Source organism: Physella acuta, unplaced genomic scaffold (genome assembly GCF_028476545.2).
Source record: "Physella acuta isolate Inbredline_101_S28 unplaced genomic scaffold, ASM2847654v3 ptg000442l, whole genome shotgun sequence".
NCBI lineage: Eukaryota > Metazoa > Mollusca > Gastropoda > Physidae > Physella > Physella acuta.
In genome coordinates, this window is record NW_026731961.1 from 687501 (window position 1) to 706860 (window position 19360).

The 19360-nt window shown below is 33.6% G+C and overlaps 1 protein-coding gene and 1 non-coding gene across 2 annotated transcripts; both read left to right on the top strand.

The window, feature by feature from the left end:
* The first annotated feature begins 11129 nt into the window (after positions 1–11129).
* Positions 11130–11202, top strand: Trnap-ugg (transfer RNA proline (anticodon UGG)). The gene has a single exon. It is a non-coding gene; the product is annotated as a tRNA-Pro (tRNA).
* A 4740-nt stretch (positions 11203–15942) lies between these two features.
* Positions 15943–18925, top strand: LOC131943116 (large ribosomal subunit protein uL29-like). The gene is made up of 3 exons (XM_059303139.1): positions 15943–16341; positions 16856–16992; positions 18805–18925. The coding sequence occupies exons 1-3, from the start codon at positions 15946–15948 to the stop codon at positions 18923–18925; spliced, it is 654 nt and encodes a 217-aa protein (XP_059159122.1). The 5' UTR covers positions 15943–15945.
* The last annotated feature ends 435 nt before the right edge of the window (positions 18926–19360 follow it).

The following is a 19360-nucleotide window of genomic DNA, read 5'->3' on the forward strand; positions in this document are numbered from 1 at the left end:
ACCCCCCTCAACCTTTCAATTTATTTTTCCAAACCATTTTGGCGCCCCAACATATGTCCCCCCCCCGCCCCCCCCCCCCTCCACCTCCCCCCCCCCCCCGCCTCCCCTCCCACCCCCCCCTCCTTGCTACGCTACTGCAGTGTCACTTATCGTCACAAAAAACAGACCCCACATTCAAAAAGATGTTTTTTATCATTTAAAAACACCGAAAACACCGATTTCGGACTATCCCTTCATATACTGACGTCACAGGTGACCTACTCAACTCTACTTCACCTGCCCAGTGTCCCGCCAAGTCTCAGACAACATGTTTTTATCGTTTAAAAAACGATTCCAGCCGAGCATGTCTCTGACCACACTATCCTTTCATATGCTTAGGACAAAGAAACAGATGAAACCTACTTCACCTGCCCTGTGCCCCGCGAGTTCCTGATAGTCAACCTTATCATTCACATATAGGGCTTAAGAAAAAATAATTGAAAACGTAAAAAAAAAGTTCTATTAATTTTTATGACACTGACTTTAAAATTTAGCCTTCACTCTCCAAAGCAAATTTTAAAATGCTTTTCTGGCATATCTAGCCCTGGCCACCTATACCATGTTTAAATAATGTGAACACCCGCCATCTTGCTCGTGGTAAACATGGCCTAAAAATGGTCCGAAGTCATTCGTCCGGTCCGGACGCCATATTGTTGTTAGCAGCCGACCACGCCTCCAAGTTAGTTAGTAATCCTACTATATCTAGATATAGAACCTAGATTTAAAAAATCCCATTTATTCTCGAATTAGATGATCATTGAAGCTAAACAAAGATTTATGTAAAACTAGATGTAGAATTTACATTAAGTCTAGATCTAGATATACATATTACATTGAGTCTAGTGACCTAGATCTAGGCTAGATCTAGATTCTAGTCTAGAATCTAGGCTAGATTCATAAACAGCTGATCTTTAGATCTAGAGAAATTTATTGTAAAACTAATGAAAAAAGACAGTTTAAAATTGATATAAGTGTTGGAACGTAATAAATACAGCAAACGGACGTATTGTTTAAGTTATAGCCGGCAGAAAATTAGCTTTGTAACGCGTTAAACTTTTGAATGGGCCACAAAGTCTATGATGAAGTCTGCCATTTTTATTGTACTAAAAAAGTAAACACATCAAGGGACGTCACTATTCCCACAAAGTTTAGTCAATGTTTTAACATTTTCTTGGACAGATTGTAGATCTAGAGAAATTTATCGTAAAACTAAATGAAAAAAGACAGTTTAAAATTGATATAAGTGTTGGAACGTAGTAAATACAGCAAACGGACGTATTGTTAAAGTTATGACCGACAGAAAATTAGATTTAGAACGCGTTAAACTTTTGAATGGGAACACAATTTTCTTCAATAGACGCCGCCATTTTATTGTACTAAAGAGTAAACAAAAACCTGTGACGTCACTATTCCCACAAAGTTTAGTCAAGGTTTTAACATTTTAAAAAAAAATGGGTTATTCTGCGTAGGAATAAATCAATAAATTAATTAACGTCTTTAAATAAATTTGTGATTAACAGTCTGTCTGCATTAAAAAATTATTCTCTACCTACATACTATTTTACAGCTTTCCAGATAGAGTCGAACATATCACAATAGTCGATCAGGCAAACAAACAAACAAACAAAAAAACAAACAAAAAAATAAATATTCAAACATGTAAACAAACTTGACTTTTAGTAGTATATAGATAATAATATTGCGCACTATTATGCGCTTTTTTATTTCGCGTTCACTTGGTGTGCAGTTAATTTGTCTACGAGATTTTATTCTATTTTTAAAACTTTAAGTATTTAAAATGGATTAAAAATCATGTCTATAGCCCGAGTTCCCATTCCCTGTTATTTTATATAAGAATATTCGAGAAAGTTTAGGGGAGATCACTCCCGGTTTATTTCATTTATGTATGTTTTTAAACAATCGAATTAAAACTTTTCAGTAATAAATGAAGACTAGCGATGTTTCCAACAGATGCAACTATGTTCATTTACTATCGCAGCCATCTTGTTCAAGTTTTTTTTTTTTTTTTTGTAAACTTATAGCGCTAGATTCAAGGGAAGCCACTATATTTTACAAATAGCTGCTGTTTATATAGCAAATCTTGCTCGCAAACTCTGCTGTTTAAAGTTATTTTCTGGACTATATTGATATATTTAGCCATTGATTTAGGTTTATTATTGATTTATCTATATTTTTGACACAAATATATCACAATTTACTTCAATTAAAGCCTTGACAATGAGGTAACTTTTTCGTACATTACTAGCCGCGGGCTACATTTTATCTACATTTTATATATTAGATTATTTAAACCAAGCTGTGACTATTACAGTTCATAGCTTGTGTTCAGCGTTTCCCATTAATTTATGCAGGGATACTAAGACTTTTATTTTTTTTTTAAATGTATTAAACTTTTTTTTTTACTTTTTTAAAACTTTTTTTTATAGACAAGGAAAATATTTTTTACAGGTAGTTTCTATACTAAAATTAGTGTGTTTTCCTACATCCTGTTTACGTGATTAAAATAATCTACACAATATTTTACGTTGAATTTTTTTTTCCCGAGATCGGTCTCATACAATCAGTCGTGTTTGTAACACACAGTAACAAGTAGTTATATTGTTATATTTTAGATATTCTGATTTTCTTCATCTCCCTCCCCCCTCCTTTCCACATAATAACCACTAATGAAGAAATCAGAATAACTAAACTATAACAAAATAACTACTTGTTACTCTGTGTTACAAACACAACTGATTGTATGAGACTGATCTCGGGAAAAATATTCAACGTAAAATATTTTGTGAATTATTTAATTACGTAAACGGGATGTCAATAAAAAAAGTAGAAAAAAATGGAAAAAAAAAGGTTTGATACATTCACAAAATAAAAAAAAAATATGAGTATCCTGGATAATTATTAATGAGAAACACTGTACACAAGTTATGTAATAGTCACAGCTTAGTTTAAATAATCTAATATATAAAATGTGGATAAACTAGTTCTATTCTATTTTCATTTTTTTGCGGAAAGTTCAACTATATATATATATATATATATATATATATATATATATATATATATATATATATATATATATATATATAGACTGTTTTCTAATCATATTCAACAACAATTTAGGTTAGAACTAAAAGTTAAAATCCTGAATAACATTGAACCTTCTATCTCCGTAGTATTAAACTTCGTCACAGATCTACCGTACATGGCCCTGTCTTCCTGAATCTACAATTTAATTTGAGTAGTTGCCCCATTAGCATGGGAGCCAAAATTACACGCTCTAAACTTTCTCTGATATGACACGGATGTAATAGACTCTTAAATAAAACAATTTATAAAAAAATAAATAAAACTCATGTGTCTATATTCTGTATAAAACCATGTTTTAAATTATTTCTATATATTTAAAACAATGTAGTCTTTTTCCTTATTAAATTTAAAAAACAAATTTATTTTTATTTTTGAATAAAACTAACATATCGTTTAAGTTATCTACATATACATTATTTTTCAGAAGTTTAAATTGCAGTTTTAAGTAAGTAATTTCCTCTGCGATGTAAGAATATATATATATATATATATATATATATATATATATATATATATATATATATATATATATATATATATATATATATATACATACGAAAAAGTTACCTCATTGTCAAGGCTAATACCAGAGGAGACAATCCACTACTCTTAGGTCACCACCAATAATATAAAGAAAAAAGAACATTCTCGTAATTACGTTCTCCTTTTAGACAAGAAAGTACATCTTGAAGATAAAGTAGAGTTTATGTGTTTCTCGACCACAATATATTTAGATATACCCGGTTAACTCTTATTTAAAAAAAATCCTACACACATCACTGTCAGTGGGGTACACTAAGACTCGTATAGTTAAAAAAAAGGGGACGATATATTTGAAGTCGAATAAATGTCGACTAACTGAACAGAAAACCAAATACATTTCCATAGCCTTAAGCGGGCAATACACCCACACTCCCAAACCTAACGTTATTCGTAGGTGTCGTTTTAAAACACATGAATGGAAGTTTATAACGACGTTATAATTTTGACCGTTTACAACGACGCTATAATTGTGACAGTTTATAACTATCTTATAATTATTTCAATGAATAACTTGATAAAAAATTATAGTTGTCTTAGTTTTTCTAACTCATAGAAGCCGGCATCGACGGTAGATAAAATATGTATATACACCGTATTAAATAATACTGTATTCCAATCGCGGGATGTTCTTATGCTACTTCTATACCTGGAATATATTTAAATCAACTAAGTACTCGAGTACCACGTGAAGACACGGGCAGAATGCACATGTTAACCTGCAATATGATAAACTACATAGTGAAGGGCGGTTGACTAGGGGTCAATTCAAAGAACACGGGCTTGAACTCATTCTGTCCCTTCAGTCATACCCTTTCACGACAGAACTGAAACCTTCTTTACTGTAATATTGACCCTTAAGCAGTTTAAAAGGTATCATACACTTTAGATAACCGCACGTCTTTTTACCTGTAAGTACATCAAAATTGTGATATTTTATAAATATCCAATGAATGCAGCTGTTTAAAACGAGGCCGTTATTGTTTACCGTTTTTTAAAACTTATTGAGCGAAAGGCCAGACGTATGTACAGTGGTTTAAACAACGGGCCCATCGACTCTATAGATATTATGACTATCGTCTAGAGTTTTTGTATTACGATACAGTACAGATCTTTAGCCTCACAAGGTGGACCCCATCACATGACATCAGTGGACGTTTAACCGGTAACTTACACCACTTCCAGTTACCGAAAATCTCCCAAAACTTGATAGAAACATGTATATATGAGCTAATACTTACACACACATATTTCGTCCACCTAACTGATATAGGTTTGAAAAACTGATTGTTTACTTACAAAGTGTCTAAGCATTCTGTCAAAACATCATTTGCTCAGTTGAAATAATGATTATTTAAGACAATGTTTAATCCATTTATAAAATGTTTATCTTTCTTTTTTCCCCCCTTTTTTTAAAAAAAAGCAGCGGCAAGCACAAGTTAACTTGGCTTGGACAAAATGCATTACTTCCCCTATGTTAAATATTTTAATTTAAAAAACCTAACGAGGGAGACAACTTTTAGCAATGGCTTGTAAAAAATATATGCATATCTAATTAATACAACGGTCAATAAACATTTACAACTAGTGTAGAAAATCATTACATCTTTTATATTTTTAATGAAACTTTTATTAGTTTCTAAACGTTTTAAATATGTAATATAACTTAATGTTACATTATAAATTACAAACACTAGATCATTTTTTTTCTAAATACTTATGATAATTTGTGCACTTCACTAATCAAGTTGCATCGATTAATTGTAAAAGCTATTTCTGGCTCCCTTGAAAAAGGGAAATTAAACTATAGTTAATGTATTTTGGTGTGGACGACAGACCACAAATCCTACGTCCAGTTGACCCCTTTGGTAACCCTCAAAACGGCGAAGGCTTGTTCTGGTTGGCCTACAGAAAATATTATTTCCACTAATATGTTTTTTGTTCAAGTGTCGTCTATGTCCACTGTGTTAGCGTTAGAAAGTTGTATGATGATACATAGGTTGGATTGTCTCCCCTCTTGTTGAGGGTTTTATTGAGCGCATTTATTCAGTTAAAACGGTACATGCTACTGCTGGTCTAGATGAAAACGTAGTTAGAACCACTGAACAAGATGTGAGAAAGGATGAGGAATGTGTAACAATTAGTGGACAGCAATGGCGTCCTTACTGCCGGTAACAATCTTTACATTACACTAATATTAAAACTAATAAATAACCCCGTTGTTCAAATTTTATTATGTACGGGCAGGTAACGTAATCAAATGGTTCCACGTTTAAAACATAGTCATCTGTATAGATTAGGTAGTACAACTTTAGGCGATAGGCAAGTCATCTGTATAGATTAGGTAGTACAACATTAGGCAATAGGCACGTCATTTGTATAGATTAGGTTGTACGTTTGGCAATAGGCAAGTCATCTGTATAGATTAGGTAGTACAACATTAGGCAATAGGCAAGTAATCTGTATTGATAAGTTGGTACAACATTAGGTAATAGACAAGTCATATGTATAGATTAGGTAGTACAACATTAGGCATTAATCAAGTCATCTGTATAGATTAGGTACAACTTTAGACAATAGACAAATCATCTGTATAGATTAGGTAGTACAACATTAGGCAATAATCAAGTCATCTGTATAGATTAGGTACAACAAAATTAGGCAATAATCAAGTCATCTGTATAGATTAGGTAGTAAAACATTAGGCAATAGGCAATTCATATGTATAGATTAGGTAATACAACATTAGACAATAGGCAAGTCATATGTATAGATTAGGTTGTACAACATTAGGCAATAGGCAAGTCATATGTATAGATTAGGTTGTACAACATTAGGCAATAGGCAACCAATCTGTATAGAGAAACACGAGCACATTTAAAAACTTTCAGCGTCAAACGGAAAACAAAATGTGACATGAAATGGAACATATAGGAAATATTCTAAGGACTGAAAAGTACACACAATACTAATAACATCATCGATACTTGATAATAAAGACACAAGCATTACCACCTAATTAATTTCTCTAATCTTAAATAAGTCTCTGCCTGCAGAGTTTCTTTCATGCATCTTATGTTTTTCAATGTAGTTGGCATACATAGTTTTGTCAGCACTATGCCCAGCCACCGTATTAGTCGTTAGGGTAGCTTAGAGTTCGGCAACCTTTTGAGACAAAATTTACCAGTTTTTAAAGAGCCACTAACATTTTTTTTCCAATATTTAGGATTAGGATTTTATAAATTTAAATAGCTTTAAATATGGAATAATTATATTTATTCATATAATATTTTTAAATACACATGTTTCGCACAAAACATATTATTGTATTTTAGCTAGCTCTAATAGAATAATAACATTAGTAATCGTAAAATATAACTATAATCATTGAATATTTCTATTAGTTACATCAATGAAAGCATTGACCTTGCATGCCGTTTGAAAGTTTGTTTAAATCTGGTTCATAACTTCTTGTTTTAAGTTTCAAGCACACCTCTAGATGTGTATTTGTTAGTTAGCTTTTTTATTATATTCATGTAAGAGAACTCTTGCTTGCACGAATATGTTGACCTAAAGATCGTCAGCACTCCAGATGTTTTTCTCTATATACGGTATATAAAAATTAATAGTCGATTTTGGTTTGACATCGTTCATCTGATAGCCAAGAGACTTTGGGGAGTTCATAATAACACTCTAAGGAAGGGTTTTGTAAAAAAAATATTTTTAATTTCGCAAGGGCGGCGCCAGGGGAGGGTGCGATTTCCTCTATATATAAAAATAATAAAAGTGAATTGCAGTGACACCGTTCATCCTATAGGCATGCAACAACCCGCTACAAACCCGTTTTCGGGGGTCACATCATCGTGGCCCATAGGTTGAGATCTATACTGCCTTGGGCCACTCATGATGTGGCCCGATGTGTTTGGGTCATCATGTCGAGTCAGACATGTCAAGTGGCCAGTGAACAAAACTATTATCTTTAAAATGGTGAACGTCAATAATAGCGATGTACTTATCTTTAGTCAGTGATTAACACAGAAGGTTCTAGCATTGTTTTCTCTAATATCAGCTCAATCCTTCTAGAAGTCATCCTCCCCAACAATTTGTGAGTTTTCAATTTTAGTTGAATGCATTTTGGAACTTCAATTAAAATTTACGTGTGTATGTTTTTTTTTTTTTTTTTTTTTTTGCTTTCTGCGACCCACCCACCCCCTCCTCCAAGCGTGTAACGCTACAATGTCTGGTTATATTTAATTTGTCAATAATATATTTGTTTGTGAACTTTATTTAATTAAAAAATTGCAAGAACATTTGGGAAAAGTAAATTAATCGTTTAAAAATAATTGATATATTCAAAAAAGTTCAAAGCTAATTAAAACGCAGTACACATTTCATTGGGAAAGTAGTAATATAATACGATGTTCTTTTTTTATGTTTCAAAATTTTAATTTACATTGTTTAATATAAATCACAAGTTCGTGCAGTAATATCGATTGTTTCAAACTTTATCTTATATATCGTTTTCACTCAAAATAAACATTTACTGTAATAAAAAAATAACTACACGAAAATCCCTTATTTAATATTAATTCTGTACCCCTTACTAAAGGGACACCATTTTTAAATACAAGGGGAATAGCTTAACAAAATAGCTCAAACAAAATTAATACAAATCAAACAACTCATAACAAAATGCACCATGTTTATTACTGTTTTACTTATAAGATGTATGCAATTATTCTGTAGGCAAAAAATTGTGCATAGTTATTGTTAGAAGAAAATGCAAAGTGTACCTTATTTTCACTTATAATTAATAAACATTAGCTTTATTTTAAGAATAATTATTTAAGTAGTGTTAAAATTTGTTAAGCACATATAATATTTGTTATTACATGTTTATTTCTGGATCCCTTACGTAAGGGACAAATTAAAATAAAATAAAATAAACAGCATCGTTAGGTTTGGTGTGGAAAACATACCACTAAACATTATATTTGTTTTATTAAGTTTGATCAAAAATCTATCTTCTATCTATCTTCTATATATATAATTCTCTTCTTCGAGCCGTTAGAAAACAAGCTGCAAACGCTCTCCCTACCTCCCCACCCCTACATGGTTTTAGTGAGCTGTGTTCACTCTAAATGTTTACAAGCAGAGCCAACGATTTTAAACGTAGGGGGGGGGGGGAGGGGGGGAGGGAAGGAAGGGGGGGGGGTTATGGTCCTTAACGAGCTACTTATAGTGTTTTAAAGAAATATTTTCAGTGTCAGCGTTGGTACTGTCGAATTCACAAATTATGAATTATTGAAAATTAGAAACAACTAAATAGCGGCGTATGTTATGCCGCGGGCCGGCTCGTATATATATAATTCTCTTCTGGGAGACGCTAGAAAACAAGCTGTACACGCGCTCCTTACCATCCCCACCCCTACATGGTCTTAGTGAGCTGTGGTTCACGCTATGTTTACCTTCGTAGAGTCGGATTTAGTGACGGCTATTAGGGGCAGATAATTTGGTTTGAAACGATTTTAAACGTGGGGGGGGGGGGGGGGGAGGAAGGGGGGGGGGGGTATGGTCCTTAACGAGCTACTTATAGTGTTTTAAAGAAATATTTTCAGTGTCAGCGTTGGTACTGTCGAATTCACAAATTATGAATTACTGAAAAGTAGAAAAAACAACAACTAAATAGAGGCGTATGTTATGCCGTGGGCCGGCTCGTATATATAATTCTCTTCTGGGAGCCTTTAGAAAACAAGCTGCAAGCGCCTCCTTGCAGTCCCCTTTCTTTCTCTCTATCACTATCACTACCACCCCCACCCCACCCCCACATTGTCTGGTCAGCTGTTGTCATATTTACAAAGCTAAATGTTTACACATCGTAGAGCCGTAGAGCCGGGTTTCTATTAGGGGCAGATAATTTAGTTCGATTTTAAACTTACTTACTTAGAGGAGGCTGCTTTCACGGGGGGGGGGGGGGGATGTAGGGTCGGGGTTAGGGTAAAGGGGGGGGGGTAGTGTTTTATAGCAAATATTTTCAGTGGCAGCATTGGTACTGTCGAATTCACAAATTATGAATTACTGAAAAGTAGAAAATAAAACAACTAAATAGCGGCGTATGATACGCTGCGGGTCGGCTCATATTTAAATAATAGAGTACACTTGTGTTTTGGGTATTATATCGACTTCAGCATATTTCTGACATTCTCTTTTAGAAACGGTATTTGCTCTTGTCTTTCTTCTTTATGAATTTTACAACAACATTTTTTTGCGGTAATGAACACGAAACTAATTTTAACAATAGACTTTAATGAGTAAAAAAAAATCTTCTATTTTAAGTAAAATTTGGCATTTTACAATAATTGCTCTTTTCAAAATGTCTGGTATGTATATTTTCTATATCATTTTTTTTTAAATTTCGCTTTGGAAAGGGAAATACCTTTTCCTCTCCCCCCACCCCCACCTCACCCCCACCTCCTTACAACTTCGCCCCTCCCCCCCCCCCTCTAACTCAACATGTTTATTATAAGAAGGGATAACATACTACTAGCTATTCTTTAATTAAATTAAAAACAAAATCAATAAATTATGGACATTATGTTAGATATATGTACTCCACACAAACTGTTTAAAGTATTTGAAGCTCTATAAACTGTAGCTCTATAAACTGCGGAAATAACAGATTTTAAACAAAATCTGAATATTTTCTTTGGTGAATTCCCTTTTATCTGAAAATTGTTACAGCATGCACTTTTAACCTTTTATCCATTAGTCTCTACGACTTTCTTGTTGATGAAATAAAGAACAAAAGTAAATGTGCTTTTCGTTACAGATTCAAGAATAATATAATACATTTGTGTTGTAACTTGTAGGCTACTATTAAAATTTAGTCTTATTTTTGCTTAAATAATTTTTTATTTAACTCACTAAATATAAATAACTAACCTAATCATAAACGAAGTTATTAAAACGTAACTATATTCAGATTTTTTAAGGATATTAAATAACTATAAATAACTTGGTGAAAAAAACTATTTTAAAAAATAAAGCAATCCAAAACTAAACCAAAGTAGTACTGAAAAAAATAATAATATTCTAGTTACAAGTATAAAAACGATAAAATTGTTTGAATGAGATTAGCGGATAATCAATGACAATAGGCTGTTTCTGTGTACTTAACACATAGCTCATACTACACGTATGTGGGGAGTGTTAAGGTTTTAGTTTTACTTTATCATATAACATTTACATAAAACAAAATCTGAGTTCAAAATAAAGCATTATAGAGAATTATCCTTAAATTTTTCCTTTATTATTCAACAACGAATGCAATTAAAGTTCAGGTTTTAAATCTACATTTTATTTCGGCACATTTTCAACAAAATCAAATGAACAATATTTGTATATGGTATTAGTGTACAAACGGAATTTAATAATTGAACTAAGCCTCCATAGCTCAGTGGCTAGAGCACTGGTCTTGGTAACCAGGGGTCGTGAGTTCAATCCTTACTGCGGGCTGTTTCCTTTTTTTTTCTCATACGAATCTGATATTTGGGTGTTGCTCATTAATGTCATATTTTCGGAAAAGTACAATTTAACACTACCTAGTAGATTGCGCGTTAAATTTAAAAAAAGCATGCGTTTCATGCATCATATCGTATGGGTAGTCAATTGGGTTCTATTAAATCGGCATATAATTATATGTTTTTTTTCATTAACTATCTTTTCTTTTTCAATCGCCAGTTACTCAACAAAAGAACATACATAAAATACTGTACATTATAAAAACACAGTATAAGGCTCAATATCAAATGATGTATTACATGATTTGAATGGTGAAGTGTGTACAATTAATAAATACGAAGTGACTACTCGGAATTTTTTTTTTTCGGCTGAAGACAAGAAACAAAATAGTTCTGCGCATGCGCAATGGCCTTAATAGCTGCGCGAGGGTTAGGGTTAGGGCTAGGGTTAGGGAGAGGGTTATGGTTCTGCGGTTTGTTTGAAAACACACGCATGCGCAGTTCCATCGAAAACATTGCCATTGCGCTTTTTCCGGCTAGAATCGGTGCTATATTATGCCCTTTACACAGCACTGATCCTGGCGACCCAACGGGAAGTCACGGGACGCTGTTAAAAGTATAAAAGTATACATTTTCTATGTAAATTTTATTTCGTTTGGGGGAGGGGGGGGGGGGTAGACTTGTTTTCGCGAAGAGATGCCTGTAAGAAACTGGATAATTTTCTATTTTTAGACAAGGCTTTGTTTGTGTTGTGTCTCTTGTTTCTAAGAATAGCCTGCATGGTCGTACAAGGGTAACTTTTCTTATTGTTTATTTCCAGTCTGGTAACACGAGGAGTGGTAAACTATAAAAACTTTTTTGTAGAAGTAGATAAACAAAGGGATTATGACGTAATGGTTTATTTTCGTTAGCAGCACCAGACCAGAGTCGTAGCGAAGGGGGGGGGTTTGTATATGTTCCCGGGCGCCGACCTTAGGGGGCGCCAAAATGGGTTGGAAAAACAAATTAAAATCTCATTTTAGCAGCAGTTTTGCACTACAAATATAAAAAAAAATATATGGGGAGGGGGGGGGGGGTGCAAATTAAAAGTTTGAGAAGGGGTGCAAATTGAAAGTTTGAGGGGGGGGTGCTAATTGAAAATTAAAAGGTTGTTCCCGGGCGCCGAAAAGGGTGCAACGCACCAGACTAGCGGTTGTGGCGTCACTCGAACAATTTTAGCGATTGGTTATTACTACACAGTTCAACATAAGTTAATTAAGGTAACCCTGACCTTTTAATTAATTGTAATATATTTGAAAGTTATAGTGCACGATTGTCCGTTTTGAATTTTTTTTTTCCTCAGACATGTAATTTACAGCGTCAGTTTGCCTTGCCATGTTCGCTTCAGTATTACAGTTTTCATCATCGGTTTGTGAGGACTTATACAGATTTACAATAGTAATGCTTCTTTCTTACATGTAGCCTACTTAAATTCATTTAAGATGGTTTGCTTATAAAAAGAACTAATACAAAACGTCTAATTACAATCTTATTTTTAAACCTGAAAATGCAAAGGTGATTCAATGGATTTTTTTTCATAGTCGTTTTGGGTTGAGAGGTTAGAGCTTTTAAGTAGAGCTGAAATAAATGTTTTAATTATTATAAGCAGCTGGTTTGTTATGTCGGGTACAATGAGACACAACAGATCAAACATTCTTCCTTTTTAACCATCTGTATGTATATCTGTATCTGTTGCAGTCCTCCCACACCTCTCTTTTTTTACAATTTTTATTCGTCCAGTTAAAGGATCTAAAATTTCATTACACAAATTTATTTAAACCCCCACATTGTAAGATGCTATTAAGATATATATAACTAATTAAATAATAATATTAAAGTTTTTATCGTCGGAACTAAGTTAAGATAAAATTAATTACTATTTGTAAATTAATCAATTACCATAACATTGATTAAAACAAAATTAATGTAAATAATGTTTTGTGTGAAAAGAGCGACAAATGGTATACTTTGTAATTTACAAGTTTATTTTGTAAAATAGCAAATTGTAAGCTGATAGTCTCCCCTGTATTAACAAACAAAATATTAAAGGGAGGTAAAAATATTGAATACGAGCCGACCCGCGGCGTATCATACGCCGCTATTTAGTTGTTTTATTTTTCTACTTTTCAGTAATTCATAATTTGTGAATTCGACAGTACCAATGCTGCCACTGAAAATATTTGCTTTAAAACACTATCAGATGGTCGTTAAGAACGATACCCCCTCCTTTCCCCAATCCCCTACGACCCCACCCCCCCATCCCCGAAAGAAAACTCTTCTTAGTTACCTCCCCTAAGTTTAAAATCGTTTCAAACTACATTATCTGCCCCTAATAGCCGTCACTATACCCGGCTCTACGATTGTTAACATTTAGCGTGAACCACAGTTAGGGGTGGGGGTGGTAGGGAGCGCGCTTACAGCTTGGTGTTTTCTATCGTCTCCAAGAAGAGAAATATATATATATATATATATATATATATATATATATATATATATATATATATATATATATATATATAGATTGTATCACATCGCCTGCCTTATACCAATGTGTTTATATGTGTAGCGGAAAATGTGATTGATTTATGATTCTTGGTTGTTTGTGTGTGTTTCTCGTTTCCATCCTGCCGACGACGCCAAATGTGACAGACGTGTGACGTACCTTGATAGGTTGCGTTGTACCCCTTCTCGCAGCACCTAGATGCGACAGAGGTGTCTTACCACCTGTCGTGTAGGTATTTGTCCACGACTTAGGAATTCTGCCGTTAAGCTGTGAACACCTCATTCGGCACTGACTCATCCACCTCATCTAAAGAATCACACTCTGACTGCAGGTTCGAGATTACAACACTTTATTTCTTGATGAATAATCAGTTCCAAAAATAACATGAAAATCAACAGACCTCCACCAATGTCACTAGTCCACACACTGTATCACTCCGTATCTCACGTTCTACTGACACTGTTCTCTTCGAGTGCTGCACTCAAGGTACTCTATGAGCGAGCTGGGCACAATCCCCAATCAAACACGCCGTCTCTTAGTTGCACCTATGGCCACCACAGCATAGACCATCCACATGTTTACCAACTAGTATTCTATTTACACACAAGGAAAAGAAACTAGTTTAACAATGTCTGATCTAATGTGTAGGGCAAAAAGTAAGGTATTAATAATAAAAGAGAAATGAACATCAAGATCATGAAAGGAGTAAAAGGGTGAATACAAGTATATTTATAAAGATTGCAGTCTGTAAAGCTAGATATTACAACGGGGTTTATTTTCCTCTTGTAAAAAGGATTTCAGTAATACATAATTTGTCAGTTGAATACTATTTGTTGAAATATGTTTTGTTGATATTATAAGTACAATGTTAGTAACCATCAGACCAGAAATCTAGTTAATGTAGGTTGGAGCAGGGGTCGATCTTTTTCCAGGTTTGTACCTTTTTGTTGACAGAAAGTGATTCGAAATTTTAGATGTTCGTTTGGTAAGGGGCTATAACCGATTTTATGATGGGACGGTAGATTATTTAAGCAGTTATTTCCCTTTTGTCGTTCACAATGTGTTTTTTTTCCCGCCATAATGGTAGCTGTGTAAGCGATTATTTATATTAGTGTGGGGATGGGGGTGTTAGACACGTGGATGTATTATATTGTAAAAGGGAAAGATTACACGTCTAACACGAAATGAGGAAAGGGAGATAAGGAGTTATGAAGGTACTATTAGCCATTGCAAAAGGGTTTAAATTGCCTTTTATTTGTCATAAGAGTTTACAGTAATACATATTTAATAGTCTAATATAATTTATCAAATAAGTTTTGGTTCTGTCATCAATACATACATAAATATAATAATCATAAGTTGGCAAAATAAATACAATAATACAAAAAGAGTTATATAAGTTGAAGTCATTGCAACTTGTCCTTACAACAGGTTGTTCATTTCCTTCTCTTTGGCATAGCCTAGAGTTGCCGTATATATATATATATATATATATATATATATATATATATATATATATATATATATATATATATATATATATATTTATATATATCCATATATAATTTGATGGAATATTACAATTTGTTAAGCTATATTTTGTAATTACATTTATACTTTTATGCCATTTAAATATGAAGGTTAAGCCCTAATACAAAACGGATGTGTCATTTTAAAATACATTTTAATTAACTGCTGCTTACAAACATTTTTTTTTTAAATTGTGGTCTCCTTTCCAACGAAACGTTTTAGAAAAATGGGGTGATACAAGCGAGTTACTTCTCGGAGGCGGTGACAAAACGAAATTACCTCCCATGTAGATTTTTTTCTTGGTTTTTTTATTTGCAGGGGAAATAATGTAATTATAACTTGTTTTTTAAATTCTTGATTGTAATTATTTTTAAATAATCGTAACCAGGTTTCAATTGTATCAAAAATTCTTAATTTAAAAATGTATATAAATCTTAAAACATCAATTTCGCTTATCGTTTTAACTTTGTGTTTAAATATTTGTATTTGTAGGACTTTAACACCCTTAATTTTTTTTGAGTTGAATTTTAGAATAAATTTAAATTTTTCTTTTTATCATTACTTCTTCAAACAATAGCAATTTATTAAAAATTTTGGATCACGATTGAATGGGGACACTTATCAAAATGACACAGTACAATTATTTGTAGCATTAACTCATTTACGATGGCCATAGTCAAGGCTAAGGAACTTCGTGGCAAGAAGAAGGAAGAGCTTCTGAAACAGCTCGAAGAGCTAAAAAATGAACTGCAGACCCCTCGTGTTGCCAAAGTAATTGGTGGAGCTGCAGCTAAATCAGCTAAGATCTGCACTGTGCGCAAATCAGTTGCTCGTGTCCTCACTGTCATCAAACAGACACATAAGGATAACCTACGTAAATTCTACCAGAAGGATAACCTAGGTAAAATCTACCGTATGAAGGCTCACAAACCCAAGGACCTGAGACAAAAGAAGACCAGGGCAATGAGACGTGCACTCACAACTTATGAACTCACCTGCAAGAGTAAAAAGGAATTACGAAAACAGGGTCTTTATCCAATTAGTAGATTCAATGTGCGTGCTGTTAATTGCAATTTGTCTTTGGGCTATATTATATATATATATATATATATATATATATATATATATATATATATATATATATATATATATATATATATATATATATATATATATATATATATATATATATATATATATATATATAATATGTATATATACATGTATGTGTCTGTGTGTCTTAGTACACTGTCTCACTTAATTTTAAATTAAACCATTTGATTTAACCTATTTTATTGCATATTCATCATGAGACAACAAACCACACAGGAAACGGTTCAAACTCATCTGGACCGAAAGAATTGAGTTTTAAAAATCTCATTTTTACCCACCGAAAGTTATGAATACTCTATCATTTTATTTGGCAAGTCAGTCAAAAGAAAATGGATCATAGATAATTTATATTACAGACCTATGTGTAATGGTATCCCGTGTTAGTTTTATTCTTATGTTGTTTTTTGTTTTGTTTTCTTGCATCCATATAATTCATTTTGAATTAATTCATTTTATACCTTAGTCATTATTCAGGATGCTTTATTTAATAAAAATAAAGAGAGGAGATTTCTTTTTGTACAAAACTATTTTAATTAGCTTTATCATCAACCTTATTCGACTCTTTAAAGATGATCATACAACCATGGAAGTGGTTTCAAGGTTTGCCTTTTTTCAATCTTCAACTTATTTAGTTGTTTTTTTTTTTTTCTACGCAACGGTATGTGTTAGTTACTGTGGAACAACCACTGCTGCAACCGATTAGTTTTTTTGTTTTCACAAAGCCACTAGCCTATCTAGGTGCAGAAAGTTATTATTTTTGGTCTGATTTTGACCCCCCCCCCCCCCCCCCCACAAGGGCCTGTCCCCTCCTCCCTGCCGTATTGCGGGGTCTGGCGGTATAGTAGTTTCACACCTTTAATTAAAAATTACAATTTTGAAAAAAAACTAAGTACTCAACTAGCTACGGACATTAGAAGTGTTAATATTCGCAAGGAAATAACAACATTTGGTACATTATCTTCCAATTTTGGTTGTACTATATAGAGAAGGACCAGTGTTTCTTCCAGACTTTTTTCTCCGTGGGGGGGGGGGGGGGGGCACTTGAAATCTTCGGGGGGGGGGGGGGGGCGGTTAACTTTCTCCGGGGGGGGGGCGGACACTGTTAAAAGTATATATTTTCTATATAAATTATATAAATTTCATTTCGTTCGGGGGGGGGGGGGGCGGTAAAAATTTTTCGGGGGGGGGGGGGGGTAAAGCCCCCTCGAAGAGATGCCTGGAAGAAACTCTGAGAAGGACATCTGTTCGTGGCATATGCATACGAAGCTCATTGAAAAAGTCATTAGCATCAATATCCATATCAGCTTTCAGCGTAAACCATTTTTCTAAATTGTGCAGTCAGTAGGTATATATGCAGGAGCTTTTTTGTTGATATGGGATATATCATATAAAAGCATCAAGTAAATTATTATTTTGTTCTATATGTTGGAACCTTTCTTTAAATGGACTGTATATCAATATCCAATATATACAGCATAGTAGACATATGTTTTGAAATTCTGTTTAGGATCTTCTAGTGCCAACAATTAATTAAATTAAATTAATTTAATTTGAAAATCTGAAGATTTCCAATGAGACTTACACGCTAAATCTAGCACTGAATCAATATTAGAGTTAGATAATTATCAGAAATGCCCAGAATTAAAAGATTTATATTAATTACAATAATTAATTTATTGTAATCCCAGAGGTGCCGACTCAAAGTGGCGCCCAGCGAGGTAGATAATAATGTAAAAGGCTCATTATTGTATAATATGCAGTTGAAATAAAGAATGTTGACTGCTACTAGGCATTACGGACTTCTTTACATTTTTTTATGCATCAATTGTATGACACCAAAATAAAAAGGCAAGGTAACTGTAAAAAGCGCCTATACCTTTTCAAATTGGGAGGGTGGGGGCATTTTCACCAACGTATAAAAAAAAATTCTGCTAGTTACCACATAGTCTACGCGCTCATTGTTTACATTTGAGAATATTTATGATAGGAAGCGATGGAGTGTGGGCGTATTGTGAACCTGGTTAACGGGGCTGTAGCCTGAAATGTTGGTTTTATATCAAGACAGTAAATCACAAGATGCTGTTATAGTAGCTTTGCTTGATGTGGACACCACGAAAAGAGTGAATGATCAGAGGAAAAAAAAAGAAACATGACGATCAAATAATTTCTTTGTAGTGATGGAAACAAGCTGCAAGTTTGCCAGTCTTCTTTTTGTTTAACATTGTGTAAGTAAATAGCTTTACCTTCAGTGAGTTGGCTTGTTTGCTATATTGAATTTGCTCGTACTGCAGTTACTGGCAATAAAAAAGTGACTATTGTCCAGAGGTTTATCCAATAATGGAAGCTCTCTTCTTTCAATGTTACAGTGGAAATATCTTAATAATACATGGTTAATATATCCACTTTTTAAAGGAAAAACTGGGATTCATTCAACACAAAGGAGCCTAGAAAAAAGAACTGTGTAAAGGTGGCTAAAAATACAGATGTTCTTCGTGTTCTTGAAGCCGTAGGAGAGAATAAAGATTTCTTATAAGGCACTGCTATGTGATGCTACTGAGGATGCTGCTCATTCTAACTCTGATGTAGATAGTGCATAGTTTGTCTTCTTTCTTCTTCTTCTTCGTTCTTAATTATTAGTGTTAATGGTGATCGAAATTTATCTGCCAGTGGGGTTTGAACTCGAGACTGTTCGAATTTATCAACCATGAGCTTTTTGCCGACTCGACCACGCCTCCAACACAATTAAGCGTTACGTGTCAACTGGTTATGCGCCATTGAGGCCATTGACTCCGATTTCAGCCTGCTTTTCTTTTTGGATTTGCTTCCATAGCCTGTGTCCAACCAAGAACAAACTACAAGGCAGCAGGTGTTTAATTTTGGAGTTGTCTCTCCTAGAAGATTGGCTGTCCCCAGCTTACGAGCCTCATCTGCCCGAAGGTTCGAACTCGAGACTTTTCGGTTTAGCAAC